The sequence below is a fragment of the Zonotrichia albicollis genome, chromosome 5, assembly GCF_047830755.1.
Source record: "Zonotrichia albicollis isolate bZonAlb1 chromosome 5, bZonAlb1.hap1, whole genome shotgun sequence".
Taxonomy (NCBI): Eukaryota; Metazoa; Chordata; class Aves; order Passeriformes; family Passerellidae; genus Zonotrichia; species Zonotrichia albicollis.
The window spans coordinates 46,259,395-46,279,418 of NC_133823.1; the positions used below are offsets into that span (position 1 = coordinate 46,259,395).

Below are 20,024 nucleotides of genomic sequence, written 5' to 3' on the forward strand. Positions count from 1 at the left end.
AGGAAGTTATAGTAGAACTTTATTAATTCTTCTAGTAAATTAAATTGAAACATAGCTCAGTTAACACTGCTTGCACACAAAATCATGTGAAATATTGTTACTGTATTTTATATGAAAGCATGACAAAACAAACTGTCTAGAACCAGTGAGAATGCAGAGATATCAGACAGAATCAGGTTAAAACTACAATTGAAATTCTGTAAAACCATTCAGGAATGAAATTGGTTGCAACACCAATAGCCACATGTAGAAATTGTCTGACAAATCACAAAATTTCTGTGATTCGAATTCTACACATATTACGACTTCAAAATTTTCGTACAAAGATTTCCTCATCAAAATTAATGTTGGCAGCTGATATGAGTGGTAATGATGGCAGAACCTTGGGCTGTCACAGCTTGGTTTCTTGCATGCTATGCCAGATATAGTACTACAGCCAAAACACTGCTTTAACAGGTTAAGTCATCTGCCAGCTACATAATGCTATCTTCAGGCCAGCTATTTAAAACAAAAGATCAGGGTAATCAGTAACTGACAGAGAAGCCTTGAAAATGTTGCAAGAAAGTATACAGTATTCCTGATAGTCATTAGAGCTATTACTGTTCAACTGGGGTGTAAAATTAGCTTTCACTTCTGACAGACAGTGAAAAGTACATGGCTGTCTGAAGGACAGGAGTCAGGCAGGTTATGCTCATAACCAAAAGCTGAGCAGAGTTCCCTTCTAGCTGCTTTGATGCTTTGCTGCTTGCACTTCTCATCCTACACCTTTTCCCCTTCAGGTAGTCCAGCCCTCCATGCATCTTTTCATGTGTGGTTCAAGGCAAAGCTGTCAATCTGGAACAGACAGGCTTACCCTACGAGTGTATCTCTTACTGAATCAAAGAACAAAGACTTGTCTTACCGGATATGTACAAACCAGGATTTCAGCCCTGCTCTCCTGTAGCTTGGCCAACAATCCTCAACCACAAGAAAGCTTATACTTTAATCTCAGTTCAATCAGTGATTTTTTCAACATGAAGGAGAGTGTTACTTGGATATAGAAAACAAATGCATTTTGTGCCAAGCGTGCAGTGAGTACAAATGGACAAGTTTAAGCTAGCTATAGAAAAAATAAAAGAAAGCTGTCTCTCCCCACCACCACCACTTCACCCTGATCTTTTTTAGGTTGCTGCCTATATTTATTTTTTTGGTTGATCAGAGCAAAGTTATAGTTAGAGCTATAGGAAGCCAATAATTTCTATGTGCTTGCATAAAGATTGGTTAAAATAAAGTGATGTTACTTACTTACTGACAAACTGATTCCCCTACACTAAAATCTGCACAAACACCATTCTGAAACAAAATATTTACTTTGCCAACTTTTGATTCAAAGAGCTAGTGGTCACAACTTCTCCACTATTCTGTAAAATGGGAAAAAAAACACAGCCTAAATGGCTGACAGGTAGGACCAGTATGAGGAGATAATTTTCACATTATTGCTGGTATTGCCATTGATTGATCAGTCTTTGGGCTTGTGCCCCAGTTTTTCCAACTGCATTGAGAGGTATAGGTATGCTTTACCTACCACCCCTCTTAGCACCACATTGCTCCACAAACACCAGTGGGATATTTTCCTCCTGTTTGTAGGTCAAGTTTATCCTTTTTTAGACTTCAATCATAGGCAAAATTCCATAAGCTACTTTAAGCAAAGGTCTCTTGTAAAATCACTTATATACTACCTATACTCTACCTAATACTCTAGAGATGTAAGTATATTTTTTAATAATATTTTTCTTTACTGTCCTGCTCACCTGCTGCAGGTTTTTGCATCTCATTTCATAGTAGATTTAGGCAGGATGTACACGTTTCCCAGTCAGTCTCTGGTTGTGAACATTATTCTATACACATACAGATGGGGTCCTTCTCTTCTCAAAAAGACAACTGACACTGAGGTTTCACTCAGAGGAAATGATCTCTGCACTTCCCTAGCTCCCCAAAAGCCTCAACAGGGTTAGTGTTTTAAGTGGTGCAACTTAAATAAACTTCAGGCCAAAAGCACTGTTGGAGTACAGTTGTATAGCATCTTCCCCTGTTGCAGACAATGCCTGAGGGCAGCCAGACAGATGCAAACTGGGACTACAGAAGGGACTTCAAAGGGAAGCCTGCCAGGCTGAGAGAAGACAGAACAAGTCCGTTTGACAAATGAACTGAAACAGCAGGGAGCAGCCCTACAAGGGATGGAGGAGGAGGAAGGGGCATGTAAAGAACAGGAACAGAATCAGAAGGGGAGGACAGGAATGTCATAGGTAAGGTGTATATGAAAATAAATATATATTTGACAAAAGAGACTTGGAGTAAAAAATGAATGAATAAAACACAAAACCAACCCAAATCTACAAACAACTAGAGAGGGAAAAAACAAACCTCTGACTCATCATTTCTCAACAGAACTATTGCCTGTGAATCTTATTCAAAGCCTGGGAAGGACACAGCTAACAAGAACTGAATCAATAAAATATACAAACAAACACAGCGTAAGCAAGTTTAGAAATGGCTTTGAAAATGTGCTTAATTTGAAGCAGTTTTCTCAAGGCAAAAGAGCTTCAGTAATTTCTTCCACTCTAAACAGCTCTTCTTCATCTCAGCTGCTTTTCTACGCCTGTTTCTGTCATCTTCTCTTCCTCTTCTGGAATGTCAGAAGGGTTAAGCATCAGAGAAAACCTACAGCCCTGTTTTCTCCTTGTGGGAGGTGACAGTGGAGGCTTTCAGAAGGCTTCCTTACTTCTAAGAATGTGTAGCTTGGAAGTCCCATCCCTGGAGCAAACATCAAACCTCTTTTTCCCTTCTGGAATGCTGACAGTGAGAGCTAGATGCAGTATCCTACTGATCAAGAGGTCTTGTTTTACAGGGAGTGGAACAAGCCCAGAAGGATCTTATCTTTCCTAATCTGGATTCCCAACCTTCCAGGAGGGGTGATATCCTTCAAAGAGCAGTTTAGCCTTTCTGGGTGTGCAGATGAGGCTGACATGGTTGTGTTAGTTGTCCCAAGTCCGAAGTAAAATAAGTACAGGGAGAAGGCTGAGTGAAGTGAGTCCAGTGCAGCTGCCCAGTGCTTGCACATAAGGCCCCAGACCAATCACATCCATACCAAGGGGTCTATAGCAGTGCTCGTCTGTGTCCCAAGACCCCAGTGAAGAACCCAAACATCAGTACCATGTCCCATCTCTGTAACCTTGCATCTAAGCCCTTTCCATCAACAAACCAAGGCTCTTCTGTATGCTTAATAGCTAAGTTACTGCCCATGCCTTAGTCTGAGGCATGGAGACCTGTAAAATTAAAAAGAAGCATCTGGATAAAGAGAAGTAAACATCCAGAATAAACAGAACCTGAAATCTTATTTTAGGCTGGCAAATTCCCTTCCAGCCCCAGGCAGATCTCCTTGTCTTCTCTCTTATCACATTCAGTGCATTCCACCTGTCTTCTCACAGAAGATCCTCCTCAAAGCAGTCTGCTCTCCTTCTTCTGTCCCTGTCATGCTTAATACACATACCTTTGCTGAAAGCTGAAGTGCCAGGAGTAATTACAATGATTTGCACTACCCTACAGTCACACTGCTTATGGAATTGTGAGGCTAGTGATATAAAATCTGTAGTTAGAGCATGGACACTGTCACTAGCATTATTTTGGTGCACACTCATTCTCTCTTGTAGGCTTCATCATTAAGTGCATTCAAGATGACAAACCAGGAGCTATTCTGTAAATGTCAAGAGTCACAAGGAATCTGAGGAGTCAAACTCTTCTGCTGCCTTTGCTGGTAAGACCACAAGAGCTAAGAATTGGAAGGAGAAACCAGACACAGAAATTTGAATTTGTATTCAGCTGGCCATATCATCCTCAAAGCTGTAGAAAGGGGAGGATGATAGGACATCAAAAGATACAACCACACTCAAGAACTAACAGTGACTTCTGCTGTTGAGTTTCCTCATAACTCTAACTAGGCCTGAAAATCCTTAAAAAGGAGACCTTAATATTTTCACTTCACTGCTTTTCAGATTGTCATTGAGCTTCTAATCTCCAGCAAGATGAGGTTCTCCTCTATTCTCCAAACACTCCCATTACCTGCTCTCCTGTACCAGATGCAATGCTTACCTGGCTTTTCCCTCACAGCCGAACTGTTGTGACAGCAGCAGCCTCAGTCCTGCCCTCCCTGTAAATCATTCACTTTTGACTCAATACCAGCTCCCTCGACAGAATCACTTCAGTTCCCATGATTGCTGCAGGCTCCATGATTTGGTCCATAGCTAGAGACTGGCATTAGGCAGGGGAGTAAAACACAAACCCTTTCTCATGAATGAGCCATCATGCCCCAGGACAGATCTCTGCCTGCTCCCTGTTATCTATCTGACTAATGCTTGGATGAAATCTGAGATGAAAGAAAAAATTATCATACTCCAACTCTCACCACATCTCCAATTCTCTTTGTTGTTACACAGGAAAAAAAATTGTGAGAATTCCCTCCGCTCTCACTTGCTTGCAGCCCTTTTACATGCTCTCTTTCCAATTCTCTCCTTATTTCTTGTTTTGTTTTTATTATCTACTTTTATTACAGTTTTGTGGCATCTAGATGCCTGCTGCGATATGCTGTAGTTTTACTCCTGCCTTTTTCTCTGGGGAAGAGGGGGAGAGAAAGATGAAAAGGTGAAATTAATTTGTTTCTCTGATAAGGCAGTTAAGAAGCATGTTGGCCCCTCTGAGCATTTCAATAGCTTATCCCCTTTTCTAATGTTTCTGAGAGAGGAATGAAAACCAAATGTTCAAAACTGCCAGCACATCCACATCCTCTTTTGAAAACTGAAAACTGAGACTAATTATAATGGCTCACACAGTCCAATTATGTTGCTGATCTAATCAGCTTACATTAGGAGAAGCGCTGAATAAACCTGCACAACGGCTGGGACACTGAATCAATTTCTCCCTGGCCCAGCACATTTAAAGCATGCTTATCAGCTACATGGCATTTGGAAAATAAAGCCCAAAACAACAACAAAAATGAAAAAGACAAAAGAAAAAAAACCTCCAAAATCCCCCCACCAGCGACTGCAAAAAAGTTTTTTTAATTTTACTCTCCTATTTCTCTACCCACATACAAAATGAAGAAGCCTTTAATTTACAAAGGACTTGGGGTTTTGTTTTTAGTTTTTTTTCCTGATCTGGGCACACCCTTTTGCAATAAGGCAAACAGAGGCACTTGGGTATCATTAGTTAGTGATTAAACACATCATGAGACAGAAAACTGGCACAGAAAATAAGGCTGGTTTGTTCGTGTTGTTCTTACTGTTGGCTCTTTGTGCACACTCTGAGTGGCAGGCCTCTGTAAACTGAGCTCAACACTTGGGGGGTCCTTCTTCAACTCTACCGGGGGCTTGTCCCCTCTGGCTACTCCATCAAATTTCACAGATCTGGTTGGTGAAGGAGTAAATATTACTGTTGTACATTCTTTATCCTTTTCTTCTGTGCCGTTGACATTTTCTCCATTCATGCTGACTTTTCCATCTACCTGCAGAATACAGTTAAATAAATATGCTGAGACAAGTAGCATTCCAAGGAATTTAGGAAATTACAAAGTTCAACATGATACTACAGTCATTAACACAGTCTGTGTTATCAGTGAGGGATGAAGCCAAGCACATATTTCATTCAACAGGCCAAAACAGAAAAAGACCCTGTGACCCTAGAGGGCTCATAAACAAAATACAGGCACAAGGAAATAATTTTTCTGGATTTCCTGGTTTCCCACATTCCATTCTCCCTGTAACATACAGACACCCTTTGTGGGCATCACAGATCAAAGAATGTCTAAAAAAAAATCAATATTTATGTTAAATTCAGACCAAATCTGCTGGGTTTTACATTGTCTTATGCAAGAGCTAAGCAGGTTCTCCAGGACTAATTATGCTGATGAACTGCTTATGTACCTCAATGACCTCACCACCAGTATTAGCAGTCTGTACTTCTTTGACGCACTGTCGTATGCACTTTGAAGGGACAGGAGAAGCAGAGTTCATCTACTTGTTTCTTTATTATTCATAACAGGGAATCAAGGCACCAGCAAATAAAACTGGCCATTCCACCCTCTCCATAAGGCAATCAAATAGATAGGTGCTTTCCCAAAAAATTACTTTAGGCAACCTCCTTGAAAAGGAGAGTATGGAAACAGTTTGACTACCTTTTTCTCAGGGCCAAGCTAGCTCCTTGGTGGCTATATACTCCTGCTAAGGAACCTTTAAGCAAAGAAGAAAGTACAAAATATGATTTGGCTTCTTCCTGTGAAATGAAACAACTTCTTGGCACTTTTACACTGGGATTTCTGAATGGAGGTGGCATGTAAAGACTCCCTTCAATTTGAAGGGCTCTTTGTAGAAGCATACAAGGGAAGTCTTGAGACAGAGAAATCACAGAGAACTCACTGCCATTTACCTTAAGAGGCCCCAGGTGGAGAGAGACCAGGAGAGGACCATGTCTTAGTACCACCCCACTGCTCCTGCCTGGCCACAGCACAGATGTTTACAGGCTTGTCAGCAGGTATGAGGAGTAAGGAGGGCTTTGCTACTCTGTGCACAGAGATCCTTCCTTACTTACTGAGTGAACAGCTTGGACACCTCAAGAGTGGCACTCCAACTTAGCATATATCATCAGCAGCAGGCTGAGGGCAAACTCCTTCCACTGGTTCTTGTACATGTGCATCCAGAGGCTTGTTCTTTTATGAGCATGATCAGCTAAGAGGCCATCCTTAGCTCTGCCAGATGGGCAGGAAGGTGGAGGCAGTTAGCCCTTGCACAATCAGCTCCACCACTTGTTTCACTGCTTCTGAGTGTTTTTCAGATGAAAATGTTCCCTCCCTTTCTACACTGACATCATCCACTTAACATAGTACCTCTCTTGGGGTTTATTTCCAAACACAAGTGGGAGCAGGAACTGAGCCCCAAGTCTTCTGGGACTGTGTGCTGGATTATCTACTAGAGAGGCAGGTTATGAAAAATCTCAAAAATAAAAAGTCCAGGAAAACACTGGCAGGCTGCACCATCCATTTCAGTGTCTCTGTTTAGACTAAGACATTTCTCTATTTATATTAAGGAGGAAAACCAAACGTTTGGATGAACAGGACAGATGCCCTGGCTGAAGAGTTAAACAAACATAGTCCTTTCCTTCTGATCTGGAGGAAGTCAACACATTGTCACCAGATCCAAGAATCATTGACAGGCTGGTGTTTCAAGGGAAAATAATCCTACAACTACATGTGCTAGGGAATAATTCCTACTGAGAAAAATGACATTTTTTCACATCATGTGAACAAGATTCAAACAGATTTTTTTGTGGTGGCTCAGGAGGTGTAGCAGCCTTTAGGATTTAGTTTCTTCCCACATATGTGAATTATATATGCAATAACATTATGGTGATACACACACATATATTGGTCGCCTGATGAAAAAAGGGGCAAGGATCAGAAAAAACCAAAGATCCATGATTCACTGATGTCTAAAAATAAACTCAGGGCATACCAACCAGGGTATAGGAGAAACAGGAATTTTATCAGTTTCTTATTTGAACTAGGAAACATGGTGGGGTGTGGTTTCCACAAGAGCTGGGACAGACTGCAATAAATTATACATCACAGCATACTTTTTTCACTAGCTACAAAGAGCTGACTTATTTTTTAGAAAGTAAACAGCCTGAATATACATGGTAGCAGTGCTACTGGGATATCAGCAGGGCTTCAGGGACCCTTGAATACCACTTGAAAAGTATGAGCAATGGCAGACAGAAGGGAACCCAAACTCTAGAGACTGGGGGCACCCATGCCAATAGGCTTCACATTGTTCACAACATGACTATTATGAGACTTGGGTAAGCTTCAATTTTGGTACAGGCACTGTGAACAGCAGATATTTTCAAACTTGACTTATTCTGGTCTGTCCTTTTTAATACATCCCAGTTCTTTGCTTTTTCCATCATTGGTTCAGTATCCTACTCTCATTCTCCACAACCACCCAGTCAAAAGACACACTCCTCAGATTTCATATTCTGGTTTCAGAACATTGTTTCCTATTCTTCTCCCATAAATCACAGCTGACTTATTTCCAGCAGCCCTGCTTTCAGCCAAGTTCTCTTACTTCTTTTACTCCCATAGTCTTTGCATGGTTCTTGAGATCCAATGGAGTCACTCTCCCTCTCTCACCATCAATCTTCAGTTACTCTGCTACCCCAGAACCACCCTGCTTCACTGAACCTCCATGCACAACCTAAATCCTGTCTTTATGCCTGTGAGGCAGATTTCCCCACTCAACCTTGGTGAGAAGCATGTTTAAGAGAGAGCACATCTTTGGGCAAGCTGGCTCTTGGCTCTGAAGGAGTAGGCACACGTTTGTTTGGGTATGCCAAAAGTCAGACCCCTGACACAAAAGTCAGTTCAGGTCTTGCTTCAAAAATCAGGGCCTCCACACTCCCTGCATTTTGTTCAAAAACAAAAAACATGACCACATACTCTTTTCTAAAAACTTTCTGATTAAATACTTGCTTTTTTCTTAAATTCCTCCTTTCCTGAAACAAATTTAGCCAGAGTTAAAATGACCAGTGTAAATATTTCAGTCTGAAGAGGTCAAGATTCTAAGAAGACTGGTAAACATGAAGAAACCACTAAACCAGAAGCAGCACAGAGCATGAAGCTGAATTTTATATCAGAATGCTGCCACCATTTTCTACATAATTGCATCAAACATATGTTCAGATGACTCAATCAAGATCTCTTTGCCTCCTGGTTGACTTTGGGGCACGTCATGTATCCTACCTTAAAGTTCTTTAAAACTTCCTGTGTATTTTTGGGTTGTGAATAAGGCTTGGGTGTCAACATAGGCACAGCCTTGGAGACATTTTTGCTGGGAGATGTGCGTCCTGTTGAACTGCTGGGCTCTACTTCAGTGGTGGGAACAATGGTTGCTTCAATTGTGGCAGTGAATTTTGGAGCAGGAAGTGACTGTTGCCTTAAATATCTCAGAGGATTTGGGTCTTTCAGTGGGGAATTTGGTTCCACTGAATGGCTTCTTTCTAGGATTTTTGGCATCTGCAAACGCTCAAGGACAGCTTCACTGATAGTGAATCTTTCAGTGTACTGCTGGAGGATGCTCTCAGCCTCCTCCTGTGTCTTTGCATTCTTGTATGCCTCATGAAGCTCCCGCTCCCTTCTCTCTCTGCAAGGAAGACAACACAAGAGAAACCATCACATTAACACTGGAAATCACAGCCATTTCCTCTGCTCCATCAGCATCCTCCCCTCTCCCTCACTCAGGCCTGCAGGCATGGCTGCCCACAGTCACCTATCACCTGTGGAACACACAGCATTTTCAGACATGCCACTACACTCCAGTAAAACAACGTACTTCTCCTCCACGATTTCTCGGTAGGTTTTGATGCTTTTTCTGCGCTCATTCGTTCCCTCTCCAGCCATTAATCTCTCCATTTTCTTTCTCTCAGCTTCCTTTTTAATCAAATCCTGTGAAGCACTCCTTCGACGACTCTTCCACCGAGCCAGGTCCTGTGAGAGAAGGAAGGCACCTGAATGCAGAGCTGCAAATAGCTAAAAAGTGGCCACAAGTAAAAATGAACCCAGCCAACTGGTTGCAAAACTTGTCCTTGCCTGTGGAATAGGCTCCCATTACCTGCAGGCAGCATTGTTTATTTCAATGACAAAAGGAAGTCATGCCATAAATGAAAATGTTGCCTGAATTTTCTGCTGATAGCAGGATACAGTAAAGATTTCATAGACTCATTGCTTACTTTGTTTTTGGCAGGAAATTTGGCCTAAAAGGACCAGTCAGGACACTCATTTTCACTTGGGCCAACACTAGGGACAAAATCCAGTTCTCCAGGAAAATTAAGTAAAAAGATTACGTTTGGTGAAGAATTTTAATAATGAAACATATGGGAAGCAAAGTTTCATTGGAGGAATGGATGTTGATTCACCATGAGCTACAGCTGCACTGTCTGCCTTGGAGAGCTTATATTTCCAACTTTGCCCTTGCTATGCTACATGCAAATATGGTTGACCCATGATATTGGGTTTTTTGGTAGAAAAATCCAGTGCAGCATCCAAATTTAAATTCTTCATCATGGCCACTCTGCATTCCTCTGGATCCAGATGTGAGCAAGAGAGATTAGGGATTGATGTGGCTCATACCTGGCTGGTGTGAGAGATGACAGAGTAAAAAGCCTATGAATTGCAGTCTTTTTGGAATTTGCCTGCCTGAAATTGTGCAGAAGATTGACTGAATCTGGTTCTCTGCCTTTTTTGAAAAACTAGCCTGACACTAAACCAGAGAGTCACAGGAGGTACCTGTTATGGGCCCCTGTGATGTCTTGCATCCTTTATGAATTCACAAATCCTAGAGGATACAGAAGTAAGGTCTTTTTCACAGTACAAGTATTACAGTAAAGAAGTTTTCTAAACTGTAAAATTTCTTTGCAGCCAACTAGCAAAGGAACAAAATTTTACATGTAAAAAGTAACCATTGCAGAAGTTCTGCAAAGAAAAATAACTTCCTAGGAAACTGGAAGGGAACATTTGTCATTAAATTTTCCACATCAGGAGGTTGGCATACAGATTATATTTCAAGCACTCCAACAACTTTTCATTTTAATAAAACCCAGGTATTCATAACACATACTCAATTCAAAGGCTATTTCATTAATTTCATGGTTTCCTAAATATTTTAATTGCATTTTTATTGGTAAACAGCAGAAGGTACTGCAAGCAGAACTTCTGTTATGAAAATCAGGAAAAAACATTATCATTTTTAATTTAGCTTAAAACCACAATTTATTGATGTTACACTAAAGAGAATGTTCATTAAAGTATTTCCTCACATGACCTACATATATCAGTCTATAATCCCCTTCATGAAACATAGGCCTATAATTTTCTTCAGTTACTAATTATTCTCATTGAAGTACCAAAGCATTTCTCTATTCAGCTACTTCCACTGCTGTCTATTGTTTAGAAATTAGGTTTTCATTAGCAAATTTTCTAACATAAGCTCTCCTTCTCTTTTCATAACTAAAAACCAGACATGTTTATAATTTCCAGTTCTGATGCTTTAGAATAACAATAATTTAAAGCCCCCTTAAAATTGTTAATTGTTGGCAAATTCATAGCATAGGCATCTAAAATATCAGAGCATGACCCATGTCTCTATAAAGCCCTCAGAATGCCGAGGATGTTCTAATAAAGGCCAGTACCTCTTCAGAACTTTCAGTTCATGGTAGAAGGTGCTGAGGGCCTGGAAAACGTAAGAACTTTAGCTCAGAGGATTTCCAATTCAACAGCAGATTTCTCAAACTTCTTGAATGCCTTTGGATTTATTCTTCTCTCTGCTGGGAAATTACAGCTTCCCATACATAAAGACCTTTCAGCTGAAGTCCTTCAGTGTTCTACTAGAAAAAGTCACTTCTTAGCTGTATATTCAATTTGTTTTTAACTTTTCCTTAAATTTTCTACCAAAGACCTCTCTGAGGTGTTTCACAGAAGCTTTCCTTGTAATGAGAAACTACCATACTTGAACAGATGTGCTTTATTGTGTTTTGGGTGGTTTTTTCTTAATTAAAAAATATCTCAAATTCCTTGTTCAAAATCAGCCTTTAGGAACTAACAGAATTGAAACTAAAACTCCTTATACTAACTTACCTGCAGATAATTTTTTTCTGTCCTTGCTAATTTGCTGCAGACATTGCCAAATGCTTGGACAGCTTAACAAAACACATCAAGGAAAGAGGGTTTGGAAAGGCCTTAAAAACCAAGCAGCGTGTACCTAACATGAAGTGGTATTTGTTTGCTTGGACAAGATGGAAAACATTAACATTTTCTGTATCTATGCAAATTTATTAAAGAAAAGGCTGACCTATTTATTCCCTGTCCTATTTAGTCTTGTATTTGTCACTTTGGCCATTGACTAATTAGAAAATTAGAAGTTGTTAGTTGTTAGAAGTTAGAAGTTGTTCTTCCATTTTTTTTACCTAATCACAGTTTCTTTACATTTTCTTTAAAAAACAAAATACCTGGTGAACAGGCAGAGGGACTGGAAGATCTTGTATTCTTTGATTTACAACAAATTATGAACTTGTATGGTTTTAGCAACAATCCACTGAGAAAAAAGACCCCTCTCCTTATTATTTTAAGCACTTGACAGCAAGTGCAGATTTAGCAGGTTGTCCTGTTTTTGCCTGGCTGGCCTCAGTGCCTGCCAGCATTGCAGACAATGCTGTGTACTCACATCTTGCCATCTGGTCTCGTCCTCTTTCAGCTGGTTGTGTATATTCTGCAGCTTCTCATGGCGAGCTTTGCTATGAGGCTGAGACACAGCTTCTTCTTCACATCTCATGTCAAACATGCTCATACTCCTAAAAAGGGAAAGATAACAACAGGCCCAGTCTTATTTAGAGGCTTATATTCCTTCAGCTTGTAAGAGCTGAAGCCACATGAGGGTGCTACAGCAGAGTCAGTCACCTGCTCTGTTACAAAGCTCCCAAAAGCAGCAGCCCCCAAGGCAGCCTTGTTAGCATCCCTATGGCTCCCACACAGTACTTCAGGCATTACACTCCTCAACTTCCCGTTTTGTTAGTCAACCACAACTTCATATCTCACTAAGAAGCACTACTAATTTCACACTTCCATCAATAGCTCTTAATAAAATCCTTCTATCATTCAGAACATTTTACTTTCTGAAGATGTGTGCCCAATGGGTTTTCAAGACCACTTTGATTTAACACCACAGACAGAATTTTCCATTTCAGGGTAAAAGAAGGCTTGGGAAGTGCATCAGGGACAGCATGGCCAGCTAAATGCTATTGCTACAAGCTCAGAGAAGTACACTCAGTTCAAACTGCATGGTACTTTTTCCCTTCCCCTTTCCTCCTCTCCCTGCCTTGAAGAAATCCAATGCTACCAGCACCAACTTATTAATACAGCTAACCTAACAAGGAAAAGATGACGTCCAGGACAAGAGAAATAGTTTTTTTCTATTTACGTCTCTGACCTTTGGAGAGTTAAAGGGAAAAAAAGGTTATGCATCTCTTTATATAAAGATTTTTCACACAAAGATAACATGCTTACCACTCCACCTCTACAACCTATTATTAGTAAAACATGACCTCAGTTGTGCCATTCAAAGCAAAAACAAACTTAAAAGAAAGCCATGCAGTTTCACATGAAGTGATTTCACAGCAGTCCTCCAATGATCACCTGCAGCTTTACATGAGCCAATGAGCCAACCAGCAGGAGAAGCACTCAATGAAGAAAAAATTGTGGGCAACTGTGTCCACAGTATTCAAAGCGAATACTCACGGAAAGCTGTGCATATATTTATGAGCCAGCATTTGTATTCAGGCAAGCAAAGATGGGAATGCCACTCTCAAAAAAACATTTGAAAGGTCTGGACAGTGTATGGAAAAGGACATGCACAGATTCCTTCCTGCTAAGTAGGTATTTACTCAGAAATGAAGGACAGAAAACATCCTATTGCCTTTATGTATGAACACTGAAGTTAACATATTACTGTGCTTCACCCCTTAAAGAGAGTGCTGAGGGTTACGCTAATTTGGGTTTTTCTGTGGGCAGTTTTAACAGTTGCATTGTTCAGGATTGGATTGGAACACTCCTAAATAACAAAACCTAAAGAGACAGCAAGTGTTGCTGTTTAAACATCAGCCATATTTGGCAGACTGGTGAGGTAGGTTGGGAGATGCATAACTCGCAATAAAGTCACTCTCATAGGGTTTATTCAAGTTTAAGAGCTTTTGAAACTCACACTAAGAAAGCCTTTAGTGCTCAGTATTTGATATCTTGTGCCTACTGGGTCAAACTGGTTGCGTAGCTCTTCCCTTGTACTCTTTCCTAATTTTAAACTATTTTTCATTCCCATGCAGTAGGAGAAAAGGTAAGACCTGAAATGGTGATTACTGGTCCTAGCAGAGCATGAGTACGCACTCTCTGCCATTTGGGATGGAAGAATCTTGCCTTTCTAGAAGGAATACCTGGATTTCCTAATGTAAGTCTAATGTCTGTTCCCTGAATTCATGCAGGTCTCACAGGGTGCACAAAGACAGCGACAGGTTTTATAACTATTAACGGTGCAGTAGAAAAGGTTCTTTGGAAAAGGCTTTAGCCTTGGCCAGGAGTCAAACTGTACACTACAGCCCCACATTAACCTCCTACTTCAGCAGTCATCTGCTGCTGGGCCTTCATTGTCAGTGGTAAGCAAATGGGTGGGTTCAAACTTCAGCTCTGCAGCAACATCTTATTCCACAACAGTATCTTCCCAAGACAGCAGTCTGAAGAAGTCCCACCCCAAAGCACTGTGCTCCACTCAGACCAACATGTAGCAATCACTGAGGAGAAAAACTTCCTTTCCTGAGTACATGGACAAGGCCAACTGAAAGGTCTACATCAACTTCTCTGACAAGTTCATCCTTAGGGAAGAATCAAAGAGGCCAAAACTCTGAGCTTCTAGCCAAAGACACTTTTCACTATGAGTCCCACATAATTTCATCCTATTTCTGTCTTGTACAATCTATAATAACTCCAGACAATCACTAACACCTCCATGAACAGAACTAGATTTACTGCTCCCTTCAACTACATGTTGGGCCAGCAGGCACACAGCACACAAGTAGACAGGAACTATGTAACTGGACCAAATTCAAGTTCATTAACTTTCTGCCATTAGCACAGGTCCAGAGATTGTATACAAACTCTGTTGTGAAGCAAGAGGCCTTTCTGCTGACCAGTGTACCAGACCTGCTGTTCTAACAACGATCTGGGAAAAAGCACTGTGCAGACCAACAGTGTATTTGGGATGCTGAGATTTTCAAGCTACACTGCTTTATTATCACAAATTGCGGTTGTTGCTGTCAGCGACACCATGCAAAGATTCCTTTTTTTAACAGGTCTAAATAAATTTTGAATTAAAAAAAAATCTGAAGGACTTCAATGTATAGATTAATTAATTTTAAAGTGTGAGATAAGGTAAAAAAACCTTCTTATGAGAATATGTTAACAATCTTTATGTAAGGCATTTATTATGTGGCTGCATTACCATTTTACAGTCATACTAAGACTTAAGAAACTCCAACAAAACATAAAAAGGGACAGACTGGCTCAAAATCAGACTAGTAAAGAAATACTCAAAAATCTCAGTTCACTATGGGCCTAAACTCACATTGGACTATCAGGGTACCACCAGAATTCTCCCTCTTTGAGAGATGGGAATGGGCCTGGTCAGCAGCAACACACCAAGTATTGCCTTTTCTGGACCCTGAGACAGACCAGGGCTGATGACAATATCTAGTTTTTCTCTAACTAGCAAAGGGAACTTTGCCAATCTAATAAAAGAGTCCTTAGTGTTGCTGCTGGAATAAAGAGCATCTAGTCTAAGACTGAATTCAAGTTAGAGTTTTCAATGGGGACTTGACAAACATTTTAAAAGTATTTTAAATGTCAGTTCAATTTATTTTTCCTACTTGACAGCCACGTTTTATTAGAGTCTTCATAAATACTTTGTATTCAGAAGAGAAAACACAGTATTACTGTTGATAAAAACTTAAAAGAGAGTATAGGAAAATAGTTGCTCTGTAAACTGTAGCACATCTGGAAAGGATGACAATGAGGTTTGAATATTAATTGTTTTGCCTTCTAAAACAAAATAAGAATCAGTATAGAATAAGCAATATGATTTATTGATTGTTGCTACTCTCACATTATACCACCAAGACCATTGCAACGCCTCTTTGAAGGCTTCTCCATGTACCTTCTCTCATGATTGCATTTAATACAGGCATACAGAGATGAAAAAATCAATCATAAAGCAGGCTTTCTGAGAAAGATGGAGTGTCCCCATTGTTAAGTATAACACTTATATGTTATATTGCTCTTTTTATTTCACCCCTTCGTTTGACTGGACAGATTCCTGCTGCTTGAAAATGATCATGCTTACTCTGTAGTCAGAGAACAGAGGCTTTGCTTAGCATAAAGGTATTAAAGAACTTGTAAAGAACACTCAGTTTAACAGTTGCATTGTTCAGGATTGGACTGGAACACTCCTAAATAACAAAACCTAAAGAGATGGCAAGTGTTATAAACTTAATCATTAGAGGAAAGGGTGAAAAATTGCATATGAGTCTCTGTGTATAATCATTATAAAACCCCCACAACTCTCCATACTGTTTATATTTTGGGATTTAATCTGGGACACAGACGTGCATTTCTGTGAACAGAAGGACATTGATATTATTGTGTGTGTAGTTTCCAACTATTTCTCTTCTAAATAGCTAATACTTCCAAAGAGCTTTCCAAATGACATTGCATCCTATTCCATACTAAAGTTTGTATGCATACATGAACAAATAAGTTTTTGAGTATAATAAATATCAGCTCTACTCCTTCTATGAAAAGTGATGCATCAAGGTGAAGGGCTTAAAAACTGAAATTTAGTACATTATTAAATTAAACATAACTTGGAAGGGATTGAATATAAAATTTTAAAAAGAGAATAAAGGCTCAGCTAAAGATGTATCCTCCGGGTAATTATTCTGAAGATTACAATGATATTATTTTGCTTTGGGCTTTCTTATTTCTTCCTGTTCTTCCTGACACTTCATTTTTTTCTTCAACACCCAGATTCAACCCAACTCTCTTTATCTGCAGCTGATTAGAGGCAATGGAAATTCAGAAGAAATCCAAGACAAAATAAAAGAATAAAAGAGGAAAAAATACTTTAAGCAACAGCTGGACATTAGTATTACGCTTAGTTTTTAAGGACTTTTATATAGAAATTGTTTGTAACTGCAATGTAAGCCATATTGCATTCCATTTTTCAGTGCTGTCTGAAAAATTTATTTGCCAAAACACTGCAAAATAATAATGATGCATCAACTGCATTTTAAATTAGTAGAAAAGATGGGAAAGCATGCAGTGTAAGTTGTTTAAAACAGAATCTTGTGAACACACGACAACTTACTCTGCGTCATCAGACACAGCAGTTCTGGGGCCGAATCTACAAGACCAAATATAAAATTAGATTGTGGATAAATACATTAAGTAGCAATTGCAACTGGACCCATATAATTTGTACAACTGTCACTTCTACTAGTAAAGCTGACCAAAATAGAACCATACTGTTCAGGGATTATGTACTCATCAAACAAGACTTACCTGATCATCCCGAGATCAAACTACATGAGGACACCACCATCCCTCCTTAAACACATACTTATGCCCCACATTACAAAAACCTGCTGAAGTATACCTAAAATGTGTATAGGAAATGGTTCTTAAAAATAGACAATGTCTTAGCATTTACATTGTGCCATACATGCAATGAATGGAGACAAAACTTAACAGTTACATTCCACAGCAGTGCTTAGTACCACTATAACTGAAGCATGAAAGAGACAAATACTGTAGTCAGAAAGTGAGTCACAGGATTTCCTTTTTCCTTTTGTAGGTCTTGTTTTTGTGTTTGGGGATTTCTTTGGTGGTTTTGTTTGCTTGTTTGAATTTTAGTTGGTTTTGTTTATCTTTTGGTAGTTTGTTTTGTTGTTATTTTTGTTTGGGCGGGGGTTTTTTTGGTTTTTTTCTTATCTGTTTTGGTTGGTTGGTTGGCTGGCTGGCTGGCTGGCTTGGAGTTTTTATTGTTTTGTTTGCTTTTTGGTTGGTTTTGGTTTTCTTTCCTCAGGGTGGGGAGTATTGCTGAAAAAAGTTACTGGTAATACACAAATCAGCAGCATTCAGTACAATTGTAGTCTTCTTCAGAGCTATGCAAACCATATATATATATATATATATATATGGAATTTATCATAAAAGAGCATCATGTGCAAAAGTCAATACTACAACATTAATCATGGGAGAAATAGAATAAGCATCTCTCAATAAGCAGAGTACATTTTAGCATCTCTTCTATGTAAACTTTTCTTGCAATTCAACATATATACGGTAATCAAACATTCCTTTCACTTAGCTTTCAATTCAATATTTTTTTAAAATCAAAATAAAACGCATTACACAACTATAATTCTTGTTTCTAAAATGTGTATTACTGACACACAGTGTTGTAGTCTGGACTGAAAACACACCAGGCAATGCACAATCTGAACTCTGAAGTGTGCACACAGGGGTCTGCAAGCTGCGTGATTCACACCAGAAAGCTCACGTTTGCAGATGCTCATCCTTGGATGAAAGTGTTTCCATTTTGTTTTCCTCAGGAACCTCCTGAAGCTTAGATTTTTGATCAAGGTGGACTTCACTGTTGCCATCATCAATCACTTGGGCAGTACTAATAATGTCATCTTCTCCTGTAGGTGGGAGTCTGTCCTCCTGCCCTTGCTGCTGTTCTTGTGGTGGTTCTATTGCAGGTTTTCCAGAGCTATTAGTGTACACTTGTGGACATTTCTCAGGCCTGAGTGAGCCAAAGGCAGCAGTGTAAAGGGATGTATTAAGCAGTATTTCAAATATCACACATACATAACGAGAAGCATAAATTAACAAAAAAACATCCCCTACAAACCCAAATAGCTGACACAGAACAAGCTAAGTGAGGCAGGAGCAAACCCCATAATTTTCAGGGTCAAATGCTTGTACCATTTTTGAAAGTCTGAAAATAAACTGTCCAGAACACCACTGAAAATTAAAGTATTAAGTCTTTTCAACACCAAGCCACTGTTGAATCTTATGGTAGATGACAGGTTTGTTTTCTCCTGGCTGAGATGAAACCAGTATTTCATCCATGTCTGTACATGCATATCCTTCTCCTCAAGTACTCTGAAGAGGCTGATGAGTAAGAATCTTTTCACTCTTGCTTGCATGTGGCTCAACCACCAAATGATAACTCTGTTATCATTCATTCATCACGAGCTTCAACACTCACACAGCCTCAAACATCTGAACAAAGGTGTTTAGAAAGACATTGAGCATTATCAGGAAGAATCTCAGGATCTAAAGCTTTGCTCTTAGGAAGTCACTGGCACTAGTTAAGCCATAAACAATCATCCAACCTACTACATCCAGCATCTCCATTTCTAGCTGGAAACATTTGTAATGATTACCTCATATTTAACCAGAAACCTCTACAAATGTAATGCTAGTGTAATTGCTGCACAGATCTGTTTCCACATGTTGTTAGAATTTTGCATCTGGTAGAGCTCCGGTCTGAGACTCCACATGAGTTTTCTAAAAGGGCCAGAAAACGTTCAATTGCCTTCTACTGAACAGGAAGAATTAGCAGAGAACTGAGGACAAGCATGAAAATGACCACTACTGGGCCACCAGCAAATCATCTTGATAAAAGAGATCTTGACAAACAGCCCACAGGTCTAGCCAACAACAGAGAAAAACACAACTTTCTTACCTCGTGGTTTTCTTCTCAAGTTCTGTAGCTGTGCCCTGCTTATTGTGCTGCTTTGAAAATGGCATGGGAAGGAACTGCTTAGTACTGGGCCCAGGCTGTTTAAGAAAAGCTCCAGTTCTTCTGGCTAACATGTCATCTCTTTGAGGGTCTGGAAATTTCGTTTTGTTTTCTGTTCCATCACTCTGCAGCTGAGGGATTTCAAGCTGTTGTTGGCTCTCTTCTCGTGTGACAGTACTGCTCAGAGAGACAAGTGACACTGTTCCATGAAAATGCTCACTTGTACAGCAAGTGGCTGCTCAGGCAATGTGAGGTACTGTTACTCAAAACAAAGCTGAGAATGATGGACAGCTAGAGAACAAGGCATCTTTAGCCACAGCACAAGGAGTAAGAGGAAACGATGCTGAACTCCACAGTTATGTAGGTGATTTGTTAGAAGTTGGGAATTGCATACAAATCTATGCAATGACTTATTCACTTGGGAGCTGGCATAAAAATCCAGACAAAGCACTATGGTTTGCAACAGAAATCCCCCCCAAAACGTGAAAGACTATTTTCATGCTGAACAGCAATTAACAACTGAAGTACTTAAATATTATT

General features: G+C 39.8%; 1 protein-coding gene across 9 annotated transcripts in view; it reads right to left on the reverse strand.

Annotated features, from left to right (window-relative positions):
• LIMCH1 (LIM and calponin homology domains 1) overlaps positions 1 to 20,024 on the reverse strand; it is a 173,349-nt gene that overhangs the window by 27,743 nt on the left and 125,582 nt on the right. For all 9 annotated transcript variants that reach the window (XM_074541566.1, XM_074541564.1, XM_074541565.1 and 6 more), the window contains 7 exons: positions 19,428 to 19,661; positions 18,234 to 18,479; positions 17,040 to 17,075; positions 12,300 to 12,426; positions 9,414 to 9,568; positions 8,825 to 9,224; positions 5,315 to 5,536 (listed from right to left, as the gene is read on the reverse strand). In XM_074541566.1, coding sequence (XP_074397667.1) covers positions 5,315 to 5,536; positions 8,825 to 9,224; positions 9,414 to 9,568; positions 12,300 to 12,426; positions 17,040 to 17,075; positions 18,234 to 18,479; positions 19,428 to 19,661 — 1,420 coding nt within the window. The remainder of the gene's footprint in view (positions 1 to 5,314; positions 5,537 to 8,824; positions 9,225 to 9,413; positions 9,569 to 12,299; positions 12,427 to 17,039; positions 17,076 to 18,233; positions 18,480 to 19,427; positions 19,662 to 20,024) is intronic.